At 40.9% G+C, this 24,735-nt stretch overlaps 1 protein-coding gene across 1 annotated transcript in view; it reads right to left on the reverse strand.

Annotated features, from left to right (window-relative positions):
- Positions 1-515: 515 nt before the first annotated feature.
- T265_14185 (hypothetical protein) overlaps positions 516-24,735 on the reverse strand; it is a gene marked incomplete at both ends in the record, with an annotated part of 37,322 nt that continues 13,102 nt past the window's right edge. The window contains 7 exons of the mRNA XM_009172414.1: positions 516-684; positions 2,979-3,337; positions 5,261-5,392; positions 6,612-6,890; positions 9,246-9,368; positions 11,737-11,770; positions 21,729-21,924. Coding sequence (XP_009170678.1) covers positions 516-684; positions 2,979-3,337; positions 5,261-5,392; positions 6,612-6,890; positions 9,246-9,368; positions 11,737-11,770; positions 21,729-21,924 — 1,292 coding nt within the window. The remainder of the gene's footprint in view (positions 685-2,978; positions 3,338-5,260; positions 5,393-6,611; positions 6,891-9,245; positions 9,369-11,736; positions 11,771-21,728; positions 21,925-24,735) is intronic.

Here is a 24,735-nt window from a genome sequence, read left to right on the forward strand (position 1 = left end):
CTCTCTCATTTGCTACAAAATACGTACACCGAAGCACTCCCGCGCATGGCTATTCAAAAGGAGCTTGCTTCTAGAATCTCGATGACGGCCGATAGGACACTTTGTTGTTGTGAAGTCAAAACTCTTAACAAATCATCACAGAATACTTTTGCTCAATTTTCAAACTTTGTTCTACCAATTTTTTCATCCCTCTGGGTTGTATTATACAACTGCACACACGTCATATATAATGTTTTATATTGGAGATACCAAAAATAACTGAGTGCACAGAGTGACAGAAACGGATTCCAAAAGTTCAAATTATCATTGTTTTGCACACAGCCATAGCTCTTCTAAATTGGTTCTCTACGCTTGGACGTGTTTGCTTACTTCCTGGGATGGTTGAATCCACACGACTGAAATTTGACTAGTTGTTATAAAGAATACTGTACCTGTAGCGCAATGTCAGTGAACATCTTGGAATGGGAAATGTTTCATTTGGCCTGAATCTTCACCGTGTTCCACCGAGCTGTCTTCTACTTGGGCATTGCAATAGCATCGTATTCGCCGGAAAACAATCGTTCAGTTGAATAGTCGGGAAGTTGGTTTGTGGACACCAGCTTCGTCAAATGCTTCCATTTACGCCGATTGGCCTGAATCGCGTGCACTGCCTCGCAGCATTCAGGAAGTAACTTTGAAAGTGTTCTAAATGGGGAGATGAAATATCGGATGTATTCTTTCGAGCTTTTGATTACACTACTGAGATTGAATAGAAAACACCAAGTGTTCTGACTGAAAGTCATTTCCTTCAGAGGGAGATGTTATGAATGATCTACCGAAAAGGGCCACTCTTATAAAGCTCCTTCGCTTGTCTACCCAAAAGGGAAAAGTGCATCCTAGAGGGGACGGTTAAAAGTGGTCTCTTTTGAGGTGTATTTTGATGTAAATGTTATACCTGCAGCTGTACCGTCAGGAAGTACTCGGGTGTAAAGTCCTGAGGAGAAATCATCTATCATCCATAGGAATATTCGCGCTGTTTAAGAACGACCACGCCACGTTAATCATAGCTAATTGGTCGTGCATTAATTGGGAGCCTCAGGAAACACTTCTACAGTGCTGTATCGGAGATTAGGTACCCCATTAAGCTGAGACCTCAAGGAATGTACAGACTGCGCCGGTATGTTGATGATAGACATGTGTCTGGAGCCGATACCAGTGGTTATATCACCATGTTTAGTCTGGCTGACATCTCACAACACATCTCTGCAACTCGATCAGACCTTATTTATTCTGGTACACAGAATTGCCAAGAGATTGTATGCAGTCGTATCCGTGTAAACCTACCGAACTTTCCAACTAGGAGCGCTATCGCCTTCTGTTTACCGTCAGTGAAACGGTGGATTTTCTATATGATTTTTTAAAAGCCACAGAACACAACTGGATGTTATTGTCAGTGAACTGTGCATAGAATAGTTCAACTCAGCTTCCAAGCTTCCGGTTACGAATAACGACGAAAAGGTTGGAGATTATTGGGGTTCTGTTTTGGTAGCTATTTTTAAGACCATTCTGGGGAAAGACCAGAATCTTCATAAAAAAAATTTCAACATTCTGTATTGGGTAAATAGATGACGCCCAGACAGTTACGGCATCCAAGAAGTAGGACATAACATTTCCATGTTGCACAGTCACCTCCATCTAAATGTCGAACCACACACCAAATATAAAGACACTGATCAGCGACCAGTCCCGAACATTAAAATTCATCGTTTATATGACTGAAGGATCGGAAGTTCTATCCATCGAAAGCACATATGGACCTTCATTTGACCGTTTTTCGTCCAGTAAGGCATAAATAGGGACTCATATAATTCTGCAGTAGAGCGCTAGGTGGATTTGTCACAAGATTATCACAACAAGTGAGCTTCATAACTTCAAAAAAACGTTTTGCTCAAGCGGTTGCTAAGGGGTATTTTAACGGAAAAATATACCGAACGCCCTAAGCTGGATATCGTGCACTCACCTCCAGAGCTTGAGGTATTTCTGCCTCTGGAATACTGGGGTGATGCCACTGAGTTATAGGAACCCTATCTCGGTTCTGCGGTAGATCACACTTTCTGCACTTTAAAACCAGTCTTGTTGGTTTCTCCATCGGCTATAGTGCATCGATTCCATCCGCCAAACTTCCCCATGTGGGGATCTGGTTAGTTAATTGAGAAGAACGGAAAGGCAAACTCGACCGACAATTAACAAACGCGTGTTGACCTGAATAAAGAAGCTTCTACACCAACCAGATTTGCCACTTTCCAACGCCAATCAGAAGTTACCCAACCTACCGCAGCCAATACCGCCCGTTACTTACACTTAGTGCGTGCCAGACATGGAGGCTGCATTCGAGATTCTGTTTCACGCACCCAACAAACTGATTTGATCGGTTTATGTATTTGCATTTGCAGTTGAAAAATAGAAACCGTAGCTGTATAGACAGAAACAGTTGCCCACCTCGCTTGCGCTAACCAGGTGATTCAGTTGTCTGGTTTACTGGACGGAAGTCCTTATTTTTCTCTGTAACAACTTGAACCTCGCTTTCTGAAAAATTTAGAGGTCGCAGTGCACACCTGTATGAATCTGGTGGAGTACGTCCGGATTACTGAAATCTGTAATGGTGTCTGCTTGCTCTACGGTCGTTACGGAAAATGTTACTTGACATGCGTGCACTTTCAAGATTCGATGACTGTTGACCGGGAAATCCGATTCAGAGGTTAGTCGGTCATTTAGTTCTCCAGTGAAGGAGTACCGAAGGCTCTACTGCAATTCTTTCTACTTCGAACTTTTGCAGTATATGAAGTCACTTGTACCCCTAGTGAAAACAGTTCCCATTTGCACCAGTAGATCATTCAAGTCGCTACAAATTATTTTGACATCATACTACTAGCGAGTATAGAGTTTCCAACGACAAAATAGTTAAAGGCTACCAAAAAGCCACACTCAGCTTGACTCACTGAAAGCATGGTAATACGATGGAATCGAGGAAAACAACCTGACTCTCAGGAATGCAAACTTTTTGCGGATCCATATAGAATGGTGGTTCCTCTCCAACTAATCGCTCAAGTTTCCCCTGGTGAAAAAATTCATCGTAGATGAGACTTGCGGCCTTGCGACTGTTGAACCAAGATTTGCACTGATCGCTCAGGTCGCTCGCCGTAGCAACTAACGACAGCAACATGTGCCTATGTTCCTCACTTGATGAGTCATATCCGTCACGAGACATTTGACGTAATTTTGGTATGAGCTTCATATGAGCTTCCAAGTCCGTTGCCAAAATAACGTGGCGTACCAACTGTAAGGCTCGTTTCTCGTCCTGGAACGATGACAAGAGAAAACGACATTTGTACAGTGTCCGATGTTTTAGAAACACAACAATGCACACACACAGTCACGTGATGAGATTCCGAGGAATACCGAAATGATCAGCAAGAACCGTCTCTCTCACCTTCCACGCTGCTGGAAACATAGCCGGTTGGTTGCGAGCAATTTCAGCGAATTGCCTCAGAGTACGGCTGGCTGTCAAGGGGAAAGTTTGTCGTTCGGATTTCGCACATGGTTACTGTTCTGTCGGGTTGGCCAGACATATGCTGTTGGAGGGTGCCCTTGGTTTCGGGTGACATTTTACACGATATGGACACTCACACGGACCTTGTCTTATCACGAGCTGTTCTGGCCAGTCTTCTCTTTGGCTGGCTGGGTGAAGTCTCTTCAGATAAACCAGTAGCTGGCTGAATGGTGGAACTGTGCTAAACTACACTTTCCCCCCATTTCAACCTTTGCCCTTGAGTCTACTGAACATCTTGTGACACGTTCGTTTTAACCAGCAACACAGAGAGTCTACCGGAGAATCACATACAACAGACAACGCAGACAAGCAAGTAAACAGCCAAGCAAACGCTGAACCAAACAACAATCGAGTGCGTTTAAATAACCAATTCAGGGTTCAGAACAGTAATCAGTTGCGAACGTAAGGCACTCATAAGGTTGCTGAAAACCTTTTGACAGCCCATGATCATCATCATTTAGCCACATTTCCCTAGTTTCCATCAAACTTACGTTTTACTTGAATCCAAATTGCACGAAGTTAGCATAACACATTCATTTGTTTTGACGAGAGACTCATCTGGAACCCAGCTGAATCTGTCGTTTATGATGTCTTTAAGCACCAATAAAAATATGATATTTTTGATAACGACCAACAGACTGGATCAGGATATGTGCGGTCACACAGTTTCTTCTTTGACCACAGTTACGAAAATGCTTCTTTTCGCCAACAAACCAGCGATTTATTGTTGCGTTTGATCCATTTTCTCAAGTAGCCCTATAAGCATCCGCATTTTTGGCTTCAACAGCTAGGAAAAATGTGAACCCTGTCAAAAACAAAGCATTCCCAAAGGTGAACAAGTATGCCCAACAGGAGATTCCTGTCGTAACAGTATGACACCACATTTCAAGCTTAGCGGACCGTTTTATACGTAGTTCCTTTTTGCATTTTATTCTGGTGGGTACTTTCGCTTGAACTGGTGCACAGATTGGATCGGTTTCCACCAAATCAATGAGTAAACCCGACACGGATTTTGGGCATCGACCTACAGAATGAGTCCGAACAAAGTTGCATAACTTATTCGATATAAACAAGGAAACGTTCCACAACACATGAAGCTATGAAAAAAGTGTATAGATACGTAAAACTAGCTGGACAATAAGAAATTTTTTAAAATATACACATTAGACTTTTATCACTTCAGCTCCTTTTCCGCCCACCTAGTGCGTTTGAGCGAATTCCCCTGGTCACCTAACCTTGGATACAGTGGTTAGTTGTCTGAATGGAGTCCAGAAGATATCTTCTACTTCCAAGGGTAATGTAGTAATCATGCAAAAAAGACATCATCCAGCTAGTTTGGAAGTGCGTTATGATTTTATTCATCTTCAGCCGTAAGTACATCTTCTGGAGTGCAGATTCTGGTTGTGTTAGATTCCTGAAGAGAGAATTCCTTTCCTTAACTATGGTTTCATGAAACATTATGTAACACACTTCGTTTTCAATTTATGTAGACAACTACCGCAACGATCACTGTTTCCGTTTCAGCAAAAGGCGTCTAGCGAGATTATAGTGTGAATAACGTCGGATGGTTCCTAATTCTTCATGAGTACAACATGTGAAAGTGATGCGATTGGTTTAACGGAGGAGTTGCTGCTTTATGACATAGTACTGAAAAATGAATTAGGAACTTACCTCGGGTGACAGATTACAGAAGATATTACAGTTTGCGGTCTGGATGATTTGCATCGTATGTTCCACGTGATGACGCTCAAGAACCGAGCCGTACATACCATAAAGAGAGGAGAGTGGTGAATTGATCAGTTGCTGGTTGAAAAGAAGGAAACAAATTATTTTGGTAACAACAGCTAGCCAACAGAATTCCTATCTATGCATGGGCTGCAATTTGTGCTGATAAACTGCAAAAGCTTGATGAGAGCGGAATTCATAGAGATCTAGAGTTATAGAGGTGAAATTCTTACCGCCAAGAGACAAATGTGATGTTGAGTTTTTCTGCCGCACGTGCGACAATCGTTTAATGAAGTCATTTTTGGCTTTTCGTAGTTCGTTCAACCATTTTCATCACCTTCACTAGGATCGTTTACAAAACTATCATTATTACTGGTAAAAGGAAGAAGGCCTTCACTGCGGAGTTATTGGGTGGAAAATGCCAACAGAACGGTTACAGACGATTGGACAGGGATGTAAAACTCTCATATGCACCTTCGACGCGTCTTCCTGAACTTTTCTGGATATTCATGGACTGTTGCTCAAATCCAAGCAAATGCTTTAAAGCGACTCCACAAATTCCGTAACAGATCTCACTTTTCAAGAGACGCGAAGCGGATTTACGAGAAACTAAACTACTCCCAATCAGTAGTATCACCGTTACGCTGGTGGTACTGTCCAAGTTTATCACCATCTAGCCATCCTTATTTCTCATTGTCCTTCCCACTTTCATCAGTGTACAATTTGATTGCTTATTTCCACCGGGCCAACTATCACATGGGAGAAATGGATCCTTGAATGAATTAACAAATATGTTATCTGTACAACTCTCAATTTGACGAGAATTCTGTCATGCACCAACGGTAATGAAATTTAGGGTTGCCAGGTATTTTACCACAGTTTAGCTGTTAATTTACAGAGCACGTTGGCAAAATTGAAATCTGTCTCTGTGTTTATCATTGCTTATTTATGGTGCCTTTGAAGTCTGAGTGTGGAAATCATCCAATCGGAATTTTCGAAACGAGTTGCACGCAATTCATAGTATCAGCTAATTTGGCAGCCGTATTAGCGGTAGAGCACTTGTTTCACTCAGGTATCCAGATGGAGCACTCCGTTTAACAATCACGCACAAAAAAATCAAGAGAACATACATGTGCACTGAAACACTGGCTCAGCAGCAAGGATTTATCCGGGTTTCATATTGACCTCATCCTGTTGTGCACGAATTTTTATTCACAGTCATTACTCAAAGATTCCCGTTTACTTATCTTGAAGAAAACCGTGTGAAATTTCCCAAGGTTAATCAAGTTCGACATACCTGGAAGGAGTTGTTTAGTCCTCTGTGATCAATATCGTGACAAAGGGCGCCGACCAGTAATGCCAGTAACTCTAGCGGACTTAGGAATTCGTGTATTCTTTGCTCTGCGTTGACCATACACAAGTATGCAAAGTGACCGACACAGAAAGCATGAGTCCAATTATGGTAGGAAGGGTTGCGATAACTCCTCTGTATAGCTAATACGAATCGGACCAATGTGGAACTTGGTATCCTCCAGTGCTCCACGAACTTCAGACGAACGAACATACACACAACAGCCTAAAAGTGCGAGAAACGAAAATGCAGTGTTGCACTGGGAAATGAAAGTTGAGTTTAAATGTGAGGAGGCATATGTGAGTTTAGGCAATGTTCCTCCAACAGCACTAAGTCTGGGAAAAAAGAGGTGCGGGAACTTTTTTGGCCCCTTCAAAATGTGACGTAATAAACACACCACAATTCTACCGACATATATGATTTTTAAATTCAGATGAAAGGATTTGGGAACCGACTGAGAAGGTTTGGTAAAAGTCGGTGATTTTTAACTGGCCCATTTAAAAAAAACTATCATTTGCTTACCAAAACTTTCTTAAAAGGTGATCGTTGCACACTCAGCTGAATTTGTGTGTGACATAATCGAAATCCTAAATTAATGGGTATAAAGTGTCATGACTATGAGATTTACATTCGTCCACCTCTTTTGATTCACGAAACACACTTTTGCTCAGAGTACCAGAAGATTTTCGGTTTCATAGTTTCACCACGCAGTAAAAATGGTAAAATAAATGTCAGTTTCCTCAGATAAAGTTCGCTGACGTGATCTTCTTTCTAACAAAGTGGCTGACTGTCGGAGAGTTTTAAGAAACCTTACGATTACGTCTAAACAAGGCGTTCGATTTTTGTCTTGTCAACGGGATTCCAGTTTATCATCACTGTTATGCTACTGATAATTTGCTAGCAGCAAGTTTTTTAATTATCCACTCTCGGGCTTGCTCACGCAAAATATACACTGAGCACGTAGCGCACATCAGCTTCTTTCTTGGCGGGGACCAATACTGGGAGTAAGTATATTCAACCACAACTGAACTGAGTTTAGTTAGCCTTGATAAATATTCGTCGGTCAGGCGCTTGTTCCAACGGAGCTCTCTCACATTTCATCTCATTGGGTCTTTTGAGGACACGCTCAGTTGCAACTCCCGCTTAGCCAACGGCCATCGCTACCGGGATTCTTTGGCCTTGACTGGTGTCCAAATGCGTCATTCAGCTCGGAAATTATAGTTACAGTATGGCCTTACAGTACGCTGGCTCCCCTTGAGCGAGCCGAATAACCACTCTGCCCAATCCGTCATTGCAAAGATAAATCCTGCATAAGTGCGATGAACGGAACAGTTCTACAGTCTGCAGTTTGGCTTCGATGTTATTCACTGGAACGTCTTTTAACGATCGCTATTACGTCGCCATATTGGGGTGACGACCGTTTAAAAATCTGATAGAACTACCTGAAGAAGTGCACTGCCGAAAACTTTGGCATTAAAAGTAAGCTCACTTTACACCAAAACGGATCTAATATTAGACTATATTATGTGATACAACATGCAGAGCTCATTTTCGGCATTATTGGGCATCCTACTACAGTTGGTGCCACCAAGCTTTATGCAATCGAGGTATATTTCCCGGGAAAACTTTGCCTTCCGTTTGGTTTCATGCACACGACTGAAGATATCTCATCTGCCACGGTCGTACACTTCAACTTTACGAGCGACTCACCACAATCTACACACTGTGATGTTGACTACCTGTTACTTGCGGAGCACTGCGTGTGAATGGAACGACAACACGGGAATTCTGGAAACTTGCTTGTATGCAAGGCCATTCATCTCTCAGCAAGTTGTGTTTCCTTTAGTCGTCGCTGATGTGAGCATAATTTTTTAATTATGGGCTAGATGAAGATGTTCACTGAACGGAGCAATGTCGGAACCTAACTGTGGTTGTCCCGATAGATGGAACGAAAATGAGCGCATCAGTTTTGCATGGTTCGTGACTGCCGACAACAGATTTTAGAAAACGAAACCAGCTGGACCTGATTAAAAGTGTAACGGAAAGACACAAATCTGCTTTACTATCGGTACTGTAGTGCTTGCTCCAAACTGAAAAAAATATGAAACAGTGAACGATACAATAGGAACGCTCAGAAAAGGACTGTAAAATCCAAGCTAAAACGGCTGTTTTTTATAGGTTTAGTAGCATGCGTAATATTACGTAATATTTTTAAATACAGAAGGCAAAAAAGCCATTACATCGTTGCATTTGGTGTAAACTGTCGCCCCTGTGTACCGGAAAATATGGCAGCGCAAGTCCCAGCTAATGGCTACATCAACCTGCTTTTGACAGGTGGAGAAATTCGGCAGCGTTTGATGACGTTTGCAAGGAATTTGATGACTGAGGCCCTATCAGTCAATCATAGCAAGTTGGTAATACTCCACATGATAGATAATCCCCCCTGTGATATTTTATCACTCAGAAATTTGTAAAAATATACTGAGAGGATTTCAGAAACCCACACATACACAGAACTACTGATTCAGTTGGGAGGGGAGCACTTTATCTTAAGACGAGCAAGAAACAGTACATACTTACTTTGACGGATTGTTCAATGGGCAAACCTCGAGCGAAATAGCTGAATGTGTTGTAGTCCTTGGGACAGTTGACGTCAAATTGCGTATAGCTCTCCCTCAGAGCAAGAACAGCGTCATCGGATATCTGAAGTGGGTTGCGAACGGAAGTCAGAAAACGCAGGTCATTCTACCTCTTGATGTATGGTGTTTTTATTAGCTGAGAGGATATGGTTAACAAGCATTTTTCACGTTCTCATGGAACGTATTTTTTTATGAAATGGATGGTTTATCATGGGCTCCGAGTTGATCAGCAGAAACAGCGTTGTTACAACTCCGTATAGATTTTACATTCACAGACATTGAACGTTAGTCGAAAGAACAAATAAATGAATAATTGTCGCTGAGCTGTAACATTATTTCGATTCCTTGCTGCCATGCCATCCGAAAGAAGAATTCGGGCTGAGGTACTATCAGATTGCCCGAGTCTGGACAAAAAGAGTCAAAGTGCCGGAGTTAGAATGACTAACAATCTGTTCGGTAGTTCACTAAGCTATCCAAACTTTGCTAGATTTTTTTTCTTACTAAATCAAACAGGTCAGAAGCAGAGCGTTCGCAAGTTTTCGAAACTCGACTTGAATTACTTTCAGACTTTTTAATGGCGAAGCCTAAACACAACGTAAGCATAGGTTGCGCGTTCAAGATGACACAAACTTCGCCTTCTTAGGGCGTTGTACCTGTGGTGTTTTAGCAAGTTCCTTTTGAGCGTTTCACCAATAGCATCAGCTAACATAAAGGACAAGCAGCACACGGCCTTAATTATTTGAGTTGACTAATTTGTAGACGCCCAAGTAAACCACATTTGTCACACCACAGTGAAAAAGAAACCCTTCTGCTAAGTGTCATATTCTTTAGCACCGTTTTTCCTGAAGGCAGATGATCTCACATCCCTTACGCTTTTGCATAACATGAATACACCAACGTTACAGGTCAATTCAGATGGAACTGGAATGAACTCACTTTCAAGCTGATTTGTTTTCAAGAAAAGATTCACCCGAATTCCAGCCGAAGCTCTCGTACATTCGCAGGTGTTGTGTAAACATCATCTAATATTTCAGTCGGTACGATACTCGAGACATCAGTGCGTCTTTTCTGACACACCACTAGTAGATTGATGGAAACTTTGAAAACCATCATGAGACTCTGTCAGGCTTATTTTCCAAAGAAGCATGAAATTTCGGAATGTGCGTTCAAGTGAATATAGTGTACCACTTTGGGTGTTTTATCAGATGCAACATAGGAAGGTTTACGAATAGAATACACAAGCGAGATTATGCTTAGTCATTCGTGAAAACGAAATGATAATAATACTTTACGAATTGTGTACAATTTGGATTCAAGTAGAGCATTGGGACTCGGGATCCCGCTCATCCGAAGAACGGAGAAACGAGTCGTGGGCTGTCGAAGGGCCTTCACAACAAAATCTTTCTCTTATTCAGTTAAATCCAGTAGCCCTTTTGTCAGGAAATCATCTCAGATTTGGTCACCTTTTCCTTCCCACCCTGTCAAGAATATTGTCCTGCGGGGATCTTGGTAGCCTTAGTGAGGGTGATAATCTTTGAGTATGAGGCTAAATACAATAAGATTATGAAAAATTTTAGGTCGGATTCATCGCTTTAATTAGAGTTTTCTTACGTGTGAGCGGTTTATCACGCCTGTTCCAACTGACAGCATCCAATCAGTTCAGATATGTCTCACTTCTTTCCTCACTGTTTACACAAGCATAAAAATAGTCTTGTTTCGGCCAGTGGAAACCGTACTTCCACTAGTCTCAACTAGCATCCCTAGTTGTGTGTTTTAACTTCGTTTTGGTGTGCTCCCTCAAGAACGGCTAAGCACTGCAGATTTTGCTAGTGTTAAAATATTGGTAGCTCTGATCTGTTTATCAGTTATTGTTTAGCAGATGGCTTTTTATCTGTTCGTCAAACTTGGCAATCAAGTTGAAAACTTTTCGTCACGATACGAAGGGTCATCATGATTTCACTCAATTAGTGAAAGATCACACTTTCTTATACAATATAGAATCATGTATTTGAGGGTATATGACCTTGTATGATGAAATCCAACTTGACCGAACATGTCCGTTTGTCCGCGCAAGGTTCGTGGAAATATAAATGAGTTATAGGCCAAGGTAAATGAATACATGCCAGGTTGGAAGAAGTCTGATAGACAAATGCCCAAAAGGATTCTGTCTTGATGGAAATGCACTCACAGTTCATGTTGTCAAGTTCGAAACTGATCAGAGTATAAATCAAATGGTCTAAGTGCAATCAGAGTGCATTGTTTGCGAATAAACACATGCTTTTGCGCAGCGTGAAATCCAGCATGCCAGTTAGTGAGCAAACAGGTCACACGACTCTTTAAAATTTGTGCAGAACATACAAGGCGGGCGTGGTTTTTATAAAAATATACCTTCATGTGATACGTAAGCAGCTCAGCAAGGACCTCTTTTCGACTTTTGATAACCTCCTTCTCCCGGAGAAATGCATGCTGAAACAAAAATTATAAAATGTTAAATATGGCTTTTGAGAGCATAATGTTGGTTTCTGTCCATCAATATTTTGAATTTAAAAGCAACGCAAAGCCACGCTCCTCTATAAGAAAAATTCGGACACATCCGTCAGCCGATTTGTGGTGAAGAAATTACGACAAATCACTGGTGCGCAATTGCTGATGGGATTAAGTGTTACTTAATTCGCCTACAAGCGTTAACTGGGTGTTTCTCTCAAATATCCCACGGTCTAGCATCACTGAGGAACAAAATGTTAACTTGAGCACCACATGGAACTCACCATTTCCAAAAACGTTTAAAAACAGAGTAGTTGAATTGTTCGGAATGTCATCAGAGTGATGGTCAAAATTAATTAGACGATAGGGTTACTTCACGCAGTTAGTTGCAATCGATTTCGTAGCGTTTCTGACTTCTGTCTCCGAACGATAGTCAGAGTGCATGCAAGGAAATGGCTATTAATATTTTCATTAGTTGGAACTGTAACAATGTTGGGTTTTTACAACGCTTGGTCATTCACAGGTCGAGTTTGGGTGTTCGTCTCTTGAATGCTTATTATTGGCGCAGGTCGCCGCTTGCTCTTTTCTACTTGATAGAACGCATTTTCGGGCCCAAACAGATAAGATAGTAGGATTCATTAAACAAAAAAATTAATTTTAACTTCTAGCTCGAACCATCCGTTGAACTTCCTAACGGTGCAGCGCATCAGGCGGCTCAAAAAAAGAAAAGAAGATTTTTATGGCTAGAGGAATGACGTAAAATGACTGAGGCTCTCACACAAGTAATTGCGTAATTGCGGCCCATTCAAAATGAGTCGTTCTGTAAAAGTATGAAATTAATTCGTCAGATGTATCTGCCACTCACGCAATCCATCAGTTATGTTTCTGTTGCCGATATACTTACATCAAAGAATAAAATGATGTCTACCGAAAAACATGGTTAGAGATGTACTAGAGTACTTCCTTTCAGCCAGCTTGAAACCATATTCAGATGGTCAGAAGTCTGATCGCAAACCACTTACGGTGGATGGTAAACCCTCTCCGTAAACTAGTACCGGAAGTTAAAGGAAGTCTTTGTCCCAAGCGTTTTTTCACAACCCGAATGTTCGCCTTGCGTCAATCAAAAGTTACGCTTTAGCAGCTGGTTCCGTGTGCCCAACATTTTTTAGAACAGAAAATTGCGTTTTATTTGGTGTCTGCCCAGGCAACACCAAACCGCTGTGCTTTCCTTTTGGCCGTTCACCCTATCCACCTACAATCTAGGGGATTACTGTTTCGCTAAAAAGCGAATTGAAATATGTCCGAGCATGCATGCCTTCATCCGCATTGATGCCCTGGATCTAAATGACACAGTATTTTTATGTTACATTACTGTCGTAATAGCCCTTTTTGGGGGGTGCCCATGCTATCGCTTTTCCATGTACTCTTTTTGCAACTGATTCTGTACTGATATATCATGCCGCTGTCTAAAGTGAGGGCTTCCTATTTTTAGGATTTTAATATCCGAACTCCCAACTATCTAAACACACCAAGCATTGTGAACGTCTTAAGCTTGAAATGCGCTTGAAATGACGTATTCCTCTCAGTATTATTCTTTATCTCTGTCGGCGCGAAATCCAGATACTCTAGAATATCACTGCTTGGATGACTTAGCCGTTCCATTACGGGAAAGAAAAACAAGTCAAAACACGCATTACCCTGACAGCTAGTTTGTTCGCCGAGCTGGGTAATTTGATTGTCAACTTGTCATCATCGCTCGGTGCACTTTAAGTGGAACTGAGTTGAGGTTGGAGGCCAGCATTACAACATGAACTGCAAATATTCTCTCCTGTGACATGCCTTACTCTGCTTGCAGCTCTTTTGAGTGATCACTCAATAAACCAAGAAAGCAAATGGTCTCCTAAGGCATGTGCCAAAAATACTAATTTTACAGGACTATATAATATGGACCCGTTTTAGACCTGTTTTTTCTTGTTTAATTGTATGGTTTTGTGTAAAATTCCAAAGTGAATTTCAATTATCTGAGTAGCGGCGCTTTAAAACCCTGTTCGAAACAGAATATAAGACGTTCTTGATGACATGTGTCACCGACTTTATGGGTGTTTGTCTGTGTGCTTGCGCTTCCCTGCCTATTAGCAATGAATTTGTCGGGAACCATGTCAGCTTTCAGCATATGACTAACAACAAGCTCCTCGTATAACGGCATTTGGGTCTCCTGACCAAAAGGATAAATGTCAGACAAAATGGCTGATACTGTGGCAGTGAAATCTTTTCTATACTGTATGCCTGAAAAATTTGGAGCGGCCTTCCGGAGGTACCAATTTTCGGGAGTTCCTGCAATGGATCTAAGAATAAATCGTAAAAAAACGACTGAATGTAAACAAGTTCTATTTTTATTGTCAACTTTGGAAGAACATGTTAGGTTGGGGGAGCCACGATCTACTTTTATAGTTTGAGTCAAACTTTTAAAGTTAACCGAAAAGTAGAAAAGTATGGGCATGTGAAATGGTAATGTAGAATATCATAAAAATTTTGAGATGAATAGGGAGTTATAAAGTTAAATAGGTCCATTAAGTCCTGTCTGTGTGTCTAGATATCAGGCGGTTTTAATTACGAAACTGACTAAACAGTAAATTACTAGAAGACAGAAATACACAAGACAGCAATTAGACGAAGAGCACGTCTGAGCTGAAGTGCTAGTGATCCAGAGTCCAAATAATCGGCTATCTCCAAATGGTGTGCAATAAAAACACCTCTGAATACAAGACCTTGTTGATGGGAAATCAAATTAAATGAGCGTCTTTTGATGCACGTGTAAATTGTGAAAATACGGAGTAACGTGTACTTGAGAGCCGTGGAAATGCAACCTGACTAGAAAGAAAATGAGTTTTGGACCTCGTTTCAGCGAAGTCGTTCTCAGACAGGCCATTAAAAATGACAGGCAGAATGACTGGTAGCACGGAAAGGCACACAAGCTTGCGTATAAAATTGTAAAAACTAAATTGGATTAGCTTTCTCAAGTGTTTTTAGCAGTGGAAAGAATTTTTAGTCCAAATAAAAGTGATGAAGTTGGAGTCAGTATCCCATTGCCAACAGTTCAGTGAACACTTTTCAAGGTCTTTCATAGAATCAGCAACAACAGACTGATCTAAGGATATCTCCGTTAAGCAGTGAAAGGTTTTGTATTGTGTTAACTTCAGAACAATCGAAAGTTGGAACAGATTAAAAAATATCTCAACCCGACGAGCACTGGCATAGGACGAAATGACACGATAATAAACAAAGCCATCAGTACAGTTCAGAATTTTGGCCGGGTAAACAGTTTGAAAATCAGTGTGACGCTTGAAAATGGAGATAAAACTGGACAGAGGAAAAGAAGAGTGGGACCAGGACCCTGTCATACAAATTTTGAGTATTGAAAAAGGCAGGGAGACCAACTCACTAGCTGACCGAATGAGAACTTCGGGCAAGAATTAAGGGCTGTTTACATAGAGTAATTTAAGCCGCAGATAGGAACCATTAACACATAATTAGCGATGGAATGACCCATGCCAAGAGAAGAAGCAGTAAAGTGGAATGGCAAGCCACCCTACTCTCTTGTTTGTCGCGTGTGCAAGTAGGACGAGGTCTAAAGGAGAGACCGAGTAAATATTACCACCACTAATAATAGTAAAAATAATAGTGGGATAAAAATAACTTTCAATAATTTTCAGTAAAACTGTAGAAAACATGAAGCGAAATATTCTGCCTGTTGTAGAAGCCCGCCTAGAATAAGCGGCTTTCTTAAGGTCACATATTGAGAGGAAAAATGATGCGTAGTCATACCTGTACAGATTCAATTATCTCGAATTCACAATAGCCGTCAACCTTATGTCCCAAATGAACACGGATTGTACGCAAATAGGGGAATATACTCATTTCTGATCTGAGTTTATCTTCATAGAAGACTCAACAGAATCCGGCTAAATCATCGGTTTGCCATATTCTTCTTGAAATAAAGGGGTTGCGAAGATGGCGGTTTATGTTTCAGCCGGTACAATTTTCGGGAAATTGCAGTATATTATCTTGACAGAAAACACTGATACAAGGGTCAGTGGAAATTATTCGGTTTTGTCATTCTTGTGGCTCATTATACAATTGCCAAAGCGTACATTTTACTGTTAAATTATCAAATGAGGTTGACAGAAATTCAGAGGTGGCGATTCCTAAAGAGGAGAAACTGGTCATGGGAGGTATAACTGATTTCAGTAGCCTTGTGAGTAGTGTCTACCTTTGAGAAGATATATTGTGATCTCTTGGATATCATCTAAATGAAATACGAGGCTGCTTGTGTGCAGTACATTCAGCTAAATAAGGATTCACCTGGACTTGGTTTGGTATTGCATGAAAGCTGGTTTACTCATAAACGTGCTTATCGCACAATGGCTGATTTAGTTCTGAATAACTTTTTAGAACTCCAAGATTAATGTGTCTAGCCGGAAAGGGGACTTAAATTTACGTATTTCCAAGCATATCTGCGAATTCTATTCATTTAGGACGGCACAACTCCTAAAATTGAATTTACGCTGTTTGTCTTTCGAGTCCTTTGAAGTGCACGAATCTTACTAAATATGTGCTGCAAAGGGATAATTTTCCGACAGCACGACTGGTTACGTTACCTGCACTACAAAAATCAAACTTGCTTTGCAAATTGTCCCGCGCAGATCATATAAGATGAATGAAAAGAGGAGTGTCGCTATGAATGATTGCAAGAACATAGGCTGAGATAATACGGTTTTCATAGGTGATTTTGTGCATGAAATTTACGAAAGAACAGTAACCCAAACGATCGGCAAAGTTGTCAGCTGTCTGACTCTCTTGAGCATCTTGTTGCCCACTGTGGCGAACCAAGAAAAAGTGATTTGAAACAAACGAAGATCGATTATTACTCCTATAAATCGAGGTATTTCTACGTGGAGTCTTGACGCCTGCGTCCGCTTTTTTGACGTTATCTGACATACTAATGGTAACGTGACATTTGAACCATTTAAAACGAGCAACGTAGTCTTTGCTATACAACTTGAAACTACTTCTTTGATGCACCTGGTTAAGGGAGAGAGAAAGTATTTTCCACGCGTATCGGACTGGCGCGATAGAGTTACTAAGTTTGTCGACAAAGGAATATGTGCGACAGCTGATATCTTGTGTGATCTCCTGGCAGTCAACAACATTTATCTACTTGGTTCTAGTAGAATTTACCTTGCTTCCCATATAAACACCCAACTTGATACAGAGAAATATTTCACAAACAGATTTGTGGTGTTATAATACAGCCTGCATTGTGACATACACTATGTGAGGTAGGTGCTGACATGACTCGGAGAGAATCATGTTATAACACCTCAGCCGCATTTTACTGTCAAGTACACGTCGAAGATATTTTATTTCTGTCCCATGGGTAGAAGTCGGACGGAAACCTAGCAGTCATGAGCGAATTGTTCGTCGGACTCCGATGTGAATGTCTGTCCAGTATACAGAGAGGATACATGTAGGTTCTAACTGAAGGCCTTCAAAGGTGGACTATGATTACCACTTACAATTGATCTAGTTTGGTGTTACATACAGCAGTGCGAAAGGGACAATATCGGAAGTTAGGCTGCAAAAGAAATCATTCGGGGATGTTTATCGAACTGTCCGGCATACAAAATGAGTATCATAAACCCAGTGCTTTGGAAGAAGGTAAACCAGCTTGTTTGCGTTTAGCAACTGAACATCTGATATCCGCACGCAGTCAGGATTGTCCATCTGGTATTATTATCTATTCTCTCGTTACCGAACCATTTTGGTTTCGTAAGTTTTGCTACTTTTTCGGCAGTCTGATAATATACTGAGCGTTTCGTTTACTCGATTTGCATAACAGCTCAAGGCGTTCCGAGAAATAAGGCCAGGAATGTTCTAAAGTGTCTTCTGCATGCAATGAACAGTATAAACAGCTACAAACGTGAAGGAATCATTATCTCTTCCCAGGAAGGACAAAGTTTGCAAAATATTAATTCAGTATTTTTTGGGCTTGTCGGTTCTGCATCTATGCACGAATCCAAGTAACTTGCATTTTACCAATCTGCAGCTAATTTTGAGAAGCAATATGTCCAGCCAACTTTGACAGCAACAACTCTTTCGAACGCTTCGAGACGGACGATCCTAGAATGAGTTGGACGAGTGGTTGTTCTGATTGGGTTCACCATTCCAAAGGATAAACATAACTAATCAAACAGCATAACGAGAACAGAAAACAGATTAGGACATTAGTCCATCTATGGTCAGCCGACCGTCCACACTTGAACAATTTGTAGAAAATTCCGTGATGGGCATGTCTGGCTGCTGACTGACCTTCAAAGAAAAATGTGATATTCTTTCGATATTTACAGAGGAAACGTTATTAATTCATAACGGTCTGTTGCATCCTAGGTAGCCACTACATTTTTTGCGAGGCGTTTCAATAAGATATCCAAAATGACCCTACCAGAGGCTCAGACTATCTTACTGGAAATTTCATGATAAACCAGCTTTGCGTTAAAGTGTTCATCGACAGAGCTCACTGGTTCATATTCCACACCAGAGATTCGGATCTAACATGAAAAGAGTTTTAATTTCCGTAGAAGGAACCTATGAACCTGTGAATTTCACTGCGTTTTCATGTTTTAATTGCCCGAGGCTCGTAACTAGAGATTTATTGGAAGCGGCATCGAATCTAGGAACTGTGGGCGTTGCTTGACGTTTGCAACCAAACATTCGAAAGAACAGTAAAATCTTTAGACCAGAAAGTACCGCTTAATGTTGTAATTAGTTAGGTTGAAATTTTTCAGTTGATAAATAGGCAAAATTACCCGAATGTTGCATCAAGTATAAACTGGGTTGCAGAGCCGTTAGTACAGCACATCTAACTGTCTTCGGATTGACTCAGTCAACCTGGGCGTGGTCAAAGCAGATGCTGCACATGACTGAACTGGTCACGTGTCCGTCTAGAACGACATAATTCTCAAACGGAAACTGGGCTTGCTCCCACCTGTGAGGCAAGTTTTAGAGCCGAGGTCGGGGAAGTAAGTGTACAGACGACTTCGGCTAATTTGTCACTAGGGTAACAAAAGTATCACAAAGTACCGACGATCCACGTACCCACCGTACGGCAGCTGAGCAGAGTGAAGACACATCTTGCTCTATTGAACGCCTTTGGGCCTCGGAAAAGTCTTCTCGAGAGGTAAATTGTACAATCACCTTGCTATCGGACGAATCGCTTTGTAGTAGTAACCAATATTTGCTGAATGAAGGGAAAAGAGAAATAAGAGACAATGGAAAGGTTTTATAATGTTCTTACAGGTGACTTTGCAACTTTGCGTAGGGCTGTACCTGACCCCATTTTCACCGTTAAACAATATTTGAAAGTCCAGATTTCTAGCTGGAAGTGGTCGATAAATTACAAGCTACAATTAGCTGGTTACTTTTATCGTATTGAGAAATTTTTGTTTGTCTCCTTTATGTTAACCATATGTTTGCAGGCAACCCTAATGTTTCGTACCTAGAGGTGTGTAGGAAAGGGCACCCAAGACAGCTATTATCACTTATTTTGAGGAAGTCAGGAAAACGTTTTGGGAAGTAAGATAACAATGTAGAATTTAGGTAAATGAACACAGAAGAGCTATTTAAGTAGCCCTTGCAGGTTTACGCTTTCTGTAACGTTTTGTAATACTTCTTGCGGTTTGATATTTTGAGCCTAAATCTGTCCTACATAAGCATGATGTGTCGCTTACTAAAAGCCAAATTAAACCTGTAAGTTATTGAGAAATGAGATGATCTTATGGTATTACGTCGTTGGAAGTCAAGTCAGTAGTATGTGGGGAAATCCGCAGCCTAAGCGGTAGACAACATTTTCCTAACCTGGTTCAATAAACTCAGCTACTGATTCATTATTCAGTAGGCTTATGCCTGGCGCAGAGGCATAGTAGCACTGCTGTTGCGTCAACAGTTACTGTTGCACCAGTTCTCTGCTGGCTCTAAGCGCTCAATGACCGGCCAGATGAGCGTGAGGTGTCCGGTGTATCTGGCACAAAAGATGGTGAGGTGCCACTGGCCACACTGTTAGGATCTAAGCGCTCAATGACCGGCCAGATGAGCATGAGGTGTCCGGTGTACTGGCACAAAAGATGGCGAGGTGCCACTGGCCACACTGTTAGGTATGATACCTAACGAAAGTTTAAGTTACAGCCGGAGGATAGCACGATAACCAATCTTTGTAATTTGTTTCAATGAACTTAAAGGCTGAAAGTACAGAATATAACAACGTGAAGTGTTACTCTGGAAGGTAAATGAAACTAATCGAACCGACGAGTGAACAGACTATTGACAAACTGTGATAACCACCACTGGACAACTGTCAGTTTATAGGCGTTTGAATAAAGGATGGTGTAACCTTCCAACAAAAGAAAATAGGTCACGTGACAGGGGATCTTCCTCCGGAATAGTGGAGAAGTAGGCTGGATATAGCGTTCTCTGGTCTATACTAATTACTTGCTTGTTTGATGGATTCACAAGAAACAGAAAGTATGGCTGTTGTTCCGTATGACAAGAATACAAGGCTTAAGGAAATGCTGACAGAACAAAATCCTGTTAATTGAATTTTATTGACATCAAGCACGTTAAAACAGGCAATTTTTGCCTAGCGTTCTATTCAGGCATGAATTTCGGGCTTGCAACTTCTTAGCTTTCAGTTTTCTTGCACCTCTAGTCAATTTTGACTGAGATTTTTTGTACTGGATTACGCGGTCATAATAAACTAGCTTGTTTAAGTGTCGATCGAATACGGCTTGGATTTATCGCAGTAATGCCACTTTTACACTGAACAAGATGGACGCAGCTAAACAGCATTAAATAAGACCAGCGTGTCGCACTAGAATGTTTCAGCCACAGCTAAGCAACAAATTAGTTACTGCATTCCACTAGTATAAAGAGAGAACCCTTCAGAAGAATCACAGACTGTGTAAAGGTAGCTTCAGCCTTTGAGTTTTGCGTTAACAAGTGAAGTTTAAATCACTGTACGGGGGTATGATAGAATTCTGAGCAAGGAGTTTTGCCATTTTTATCCTGATCAAGCCCAACAAGAAGGAGATACCTCCGAATATTGAATGGACCACGTACAGCCATTTTGTTAGCAGACTCTCTTGCGGGAAAAACTTATAGTTCACCGACTATGATTACCAAGGGATCAGTCTTGTCTTATTTTACTTGAAGACTATCGAACAGAAGTGTCCAAAAAATCTCACTCCCGGTGACGGCCGTGGCACCGTACATCATGGTTGCAGGCCTCATGGTCCGTTGACATGAGGATCAGATGAAGTCTCCAGCCCACAGTAAAAATTAGCTACAAACAAGGCTGTAAGTGAGAAGTTGAGTGCTACCGGCGGCTTAAAACTGTTGAATGTAGCTGAATTTATACCATCCGACTATACTTTCCAAGGAACACAATGCTTTAGGCATCGTGGCATTACGCGAAGGTGCGTCCTCAGGGACATAATACCTTCAAAATCGGGCCATTATGACCTCTCTTCTGTAATAATGGTTCAGTTGCATATTAATGTTACGAAACAACCTTGAGAAGATAAATCAAGTTGGATCGTATAAAACAAAAGTTGAAAGCGTGAGAGGAGAAAACACAAAATTCGGTATTCTTTAGATATTTAGTAGGTATTTACCTTGATGTTGAACACCGGAAGCAAATCATTTTGAAACAAATTCATAATTCACTATTTTGCGCTCCCATTTTGTTCATCTTTGTCATCTGTTTGCGTTGCATGAAAATCGCCCAGTAGTCATTTGGTAAAGAAAATATCTGAACCAAAATGCTTTGTGCAGCGAGTTTATCTGATCACACACAGTCAGAACGGAACAAATGGACTTGACCACTCACTTTTTGTGTAACTGGTTCAATTTTCCGATCAGATGCTTCGGATCCATATCCTGGATAGCAGGTTCGTCTGATAAGGTCAATTCGTAAATAAATCGATTAGAAGCGCGGGATTTCTGATCTAGTTTACATATACAACAAAGACCACGGATGTTTGGAATCAGGCATTCCTGCGCACTCAACATCGCCTCTTTTGTTCCTGATAAAAACTTTACCACTGTCAACAACAAGCGATTTTGACTGCTCAACAGGATTACGAATGATAAAATTGTAAACCGAATGAACTCTTGTTAGAATGTGCTTAATATGGTGCTTTTGCTGGGCTTTTGTTTCCTGACCTAATGACCACTGTTTTAGTAACATCGAAAGTTGCTTGATTGCTTATTGTCAAAGAAAATTAGCGTTGTTCAGCGTTCCTGTGAAAGTGTTTATTGGCTTATAGCCTTAGCCTTTTGGTACATTGTGCGGGCATCCAGGCAGGTGCTACTTAACAAAATTTTAACACCTTCATAAACTAACAAACAGATGATCAGCTGTCAAGGGTCACTTTAAGGTATATTCTTCATAGATGCAATTGAGAAACGGTCTTGCTCTGCTCTGGATTTGTATGAAGTTCACCGGGTGTCATTTTGGTAAAAAAAATCCTCTTTCTGAATACTTCAGGTACGTTGGTTCACATGGTTCTGCTCCTATGAAGCAGGTTTTTGCTTGCTCATGCTTATGAGAAGCTGAAAAACCTGTTCAGGCTAGGCTGCCCTACAATTTTTATCGCGAAGCCTGGTTCACCGCACCATCCCTTTTTCTCGAGCAAAGCGCCGAAGTGTGAAAGGACAGAGTTTAACTGTTTTGGTCGATAAGGGTACATTAGGGCGGGCTATAATAAAGTAATCAGGTAGTAGGTAGAAATGTTCTACACAATAGAGCCAGATATGCTTTCAATGTGAAGCTTGTGGAGGATGACGAGTACGAAAGTAGCAATCAGTTCACTGCACAAACATATAAAACAAGAAATATCTAAAAAAAATTAGCCTAAAGAGAAACCCGTTTATCGGTAAGCAATTTTGTTTGAGATTTTCTGCACAGGAGTGACCAGATGTTGACAAATTAAGACTGATGAGTTCTTTAAATAAATGCGTTTGATAACACTAAATCCAAACAAATACCAAATATCTCTTGCGGCGTCCAATAAGTGAACAATGTGCGGAGGAACAGAGTTTGGAAGCAGCCTAACCTGAAGCGGTGGTCGGGATATAACCCGTATTTTCACTTATTTCTACCTTGCTTGTAAAGTTGTCATATCTGAAGCGGTTGCAATACATCATTAAGTAATGAACGGAAGCTAAACGGGCGAAATTCGTTTGGCAAGCAGACTATAAATGTGATTCTTTTGGACGACCTTCGGAAAAAGTTGTGCTCAATCCAAATCATTCACAAAACTGAGGGATATTTTACATTGGAACGCACGAATTACGATTCTTTGGAAGTGACGGTGCTATTCATTCTGTGGGATCAAACTGCCCGAAAGCTTTCGTTTATACCAATGTTAATGTCAGTGGTACCGTGTGGAAGGAGTAAATACACTTCCCTTAAGGGAGTAAATAAAAATCAGTGAAGCATTCGGATGCTAAATTCGTTTGTTAGATGGAATCACCTAAAGTCACTTGTTGTGTGAGTAGGCTTCATGATCTAATTTATTAGTACACGCCGTTTTGCAGGACGAGAAGTTGCATAACGGTATTACCATTCTTGGTTTGAAATTCGATGATGCAAAATGCTGAGTTTTTTTTAAAACTCGGCGCAGTATGTTATTGGTTACACGTGGGAAGATGTGCAACCTTCACAAAACAACTTTCAGACGTTTGTCTGATGAATCCTAACAAAGCCAAGCGATTTGTTGCCACAGACGTTTTTGGAACAAACCAAGCTCCCCTTCTGATGCGGTGTCTGGAAACTTATCATTAACCGTCCATCATTCTGGAAAGAGTTTTTTCAATAATAACACCGATAACGCTCTCGAAATAGTCAATGATCTCATTTGAGACAAACACTCGAATTGGACAGTATGTGAATTGGGCTTAGTAGCCGGTTACAAAATAATAATAATACAAAAAATATCATAAAGCGGCAAGAAAATGATGTGAATCTTGATATAAATTTCAAGAATTCATTTCTGCTTGCCTCATACAACTGCATAAATGCACGCTTGAGAATTGCTTCGGCAATCATACCTGCAGGAAATAGTGGAGAAAATATTTCCGATACGTTCTTCCATGAGTGTGCCACTCGCATCTAGACAGTAAAATAAATTAAAGCTCAATTACTTGTACAGCGTGAATATAAGGAGAAGCGAGTGTAAATTTGATCTGGTAAGTCTATGTATTTTGCTAACAGACGTCTTTCGCTACTACAATAACATTGTTTTTTTAAAAAAAGAAGCTGAAAATTATGTCAACGACGCACTTCCTCATCCAACTTTTTTGAGCTTGTATTCAGATTACCCGTGAAACAAAAGGTAAAAATAATCATGAAAAAAAGCAAAGTTATCAAGCATATGGAAGCTGCTACAAAGCGATTCATGCAAACAGTGCGTTAGTTTGAAAGAGAATGAACCGTTTAAAGCAAATATGATGTTACTTAGATGAACCTGAATAAAGTATCACTCATCTAGACTAAATTCGGACATGAGCAAAGACTCTGCTCATATGAAGTATTGCACCGTATTTAGCAAAGCTATTAGGGGAATTCACATGACCCTCATGCATTCACACAGATAAAACTGGTGCATCATCATCATCATCGACAGCATGACATCAGTGTTCAACACCGATACTTCACTGCCGTACAACCATGACTTATTTGAAAGCCTTATTGTAAAGAAAAGAATAAAGGTGGGTGGGGGAGGGATTTAGTGTTAGCTTACCACAATCATTCCGAGGTGCCTACACCTCCAGACATTCACCCAGGCAATCTGGATAGAAACTGACAACAAGAACGCCACTGACATCGGTTG

Source organism: Opisthorchis viverrini (genome assembly GCF_000715545.1).
Source record: "Opisthorchis viverrini unplaced genomic scaffold opera_v5_153, whole genome shotgun sequence".
NCBI lineage: Eukaryota > Metazoa > Platyhelminthes > Trematoda > Opisthorchiida > Opisthorchiidae > Opisthorchis > Opisthorchis viverrini.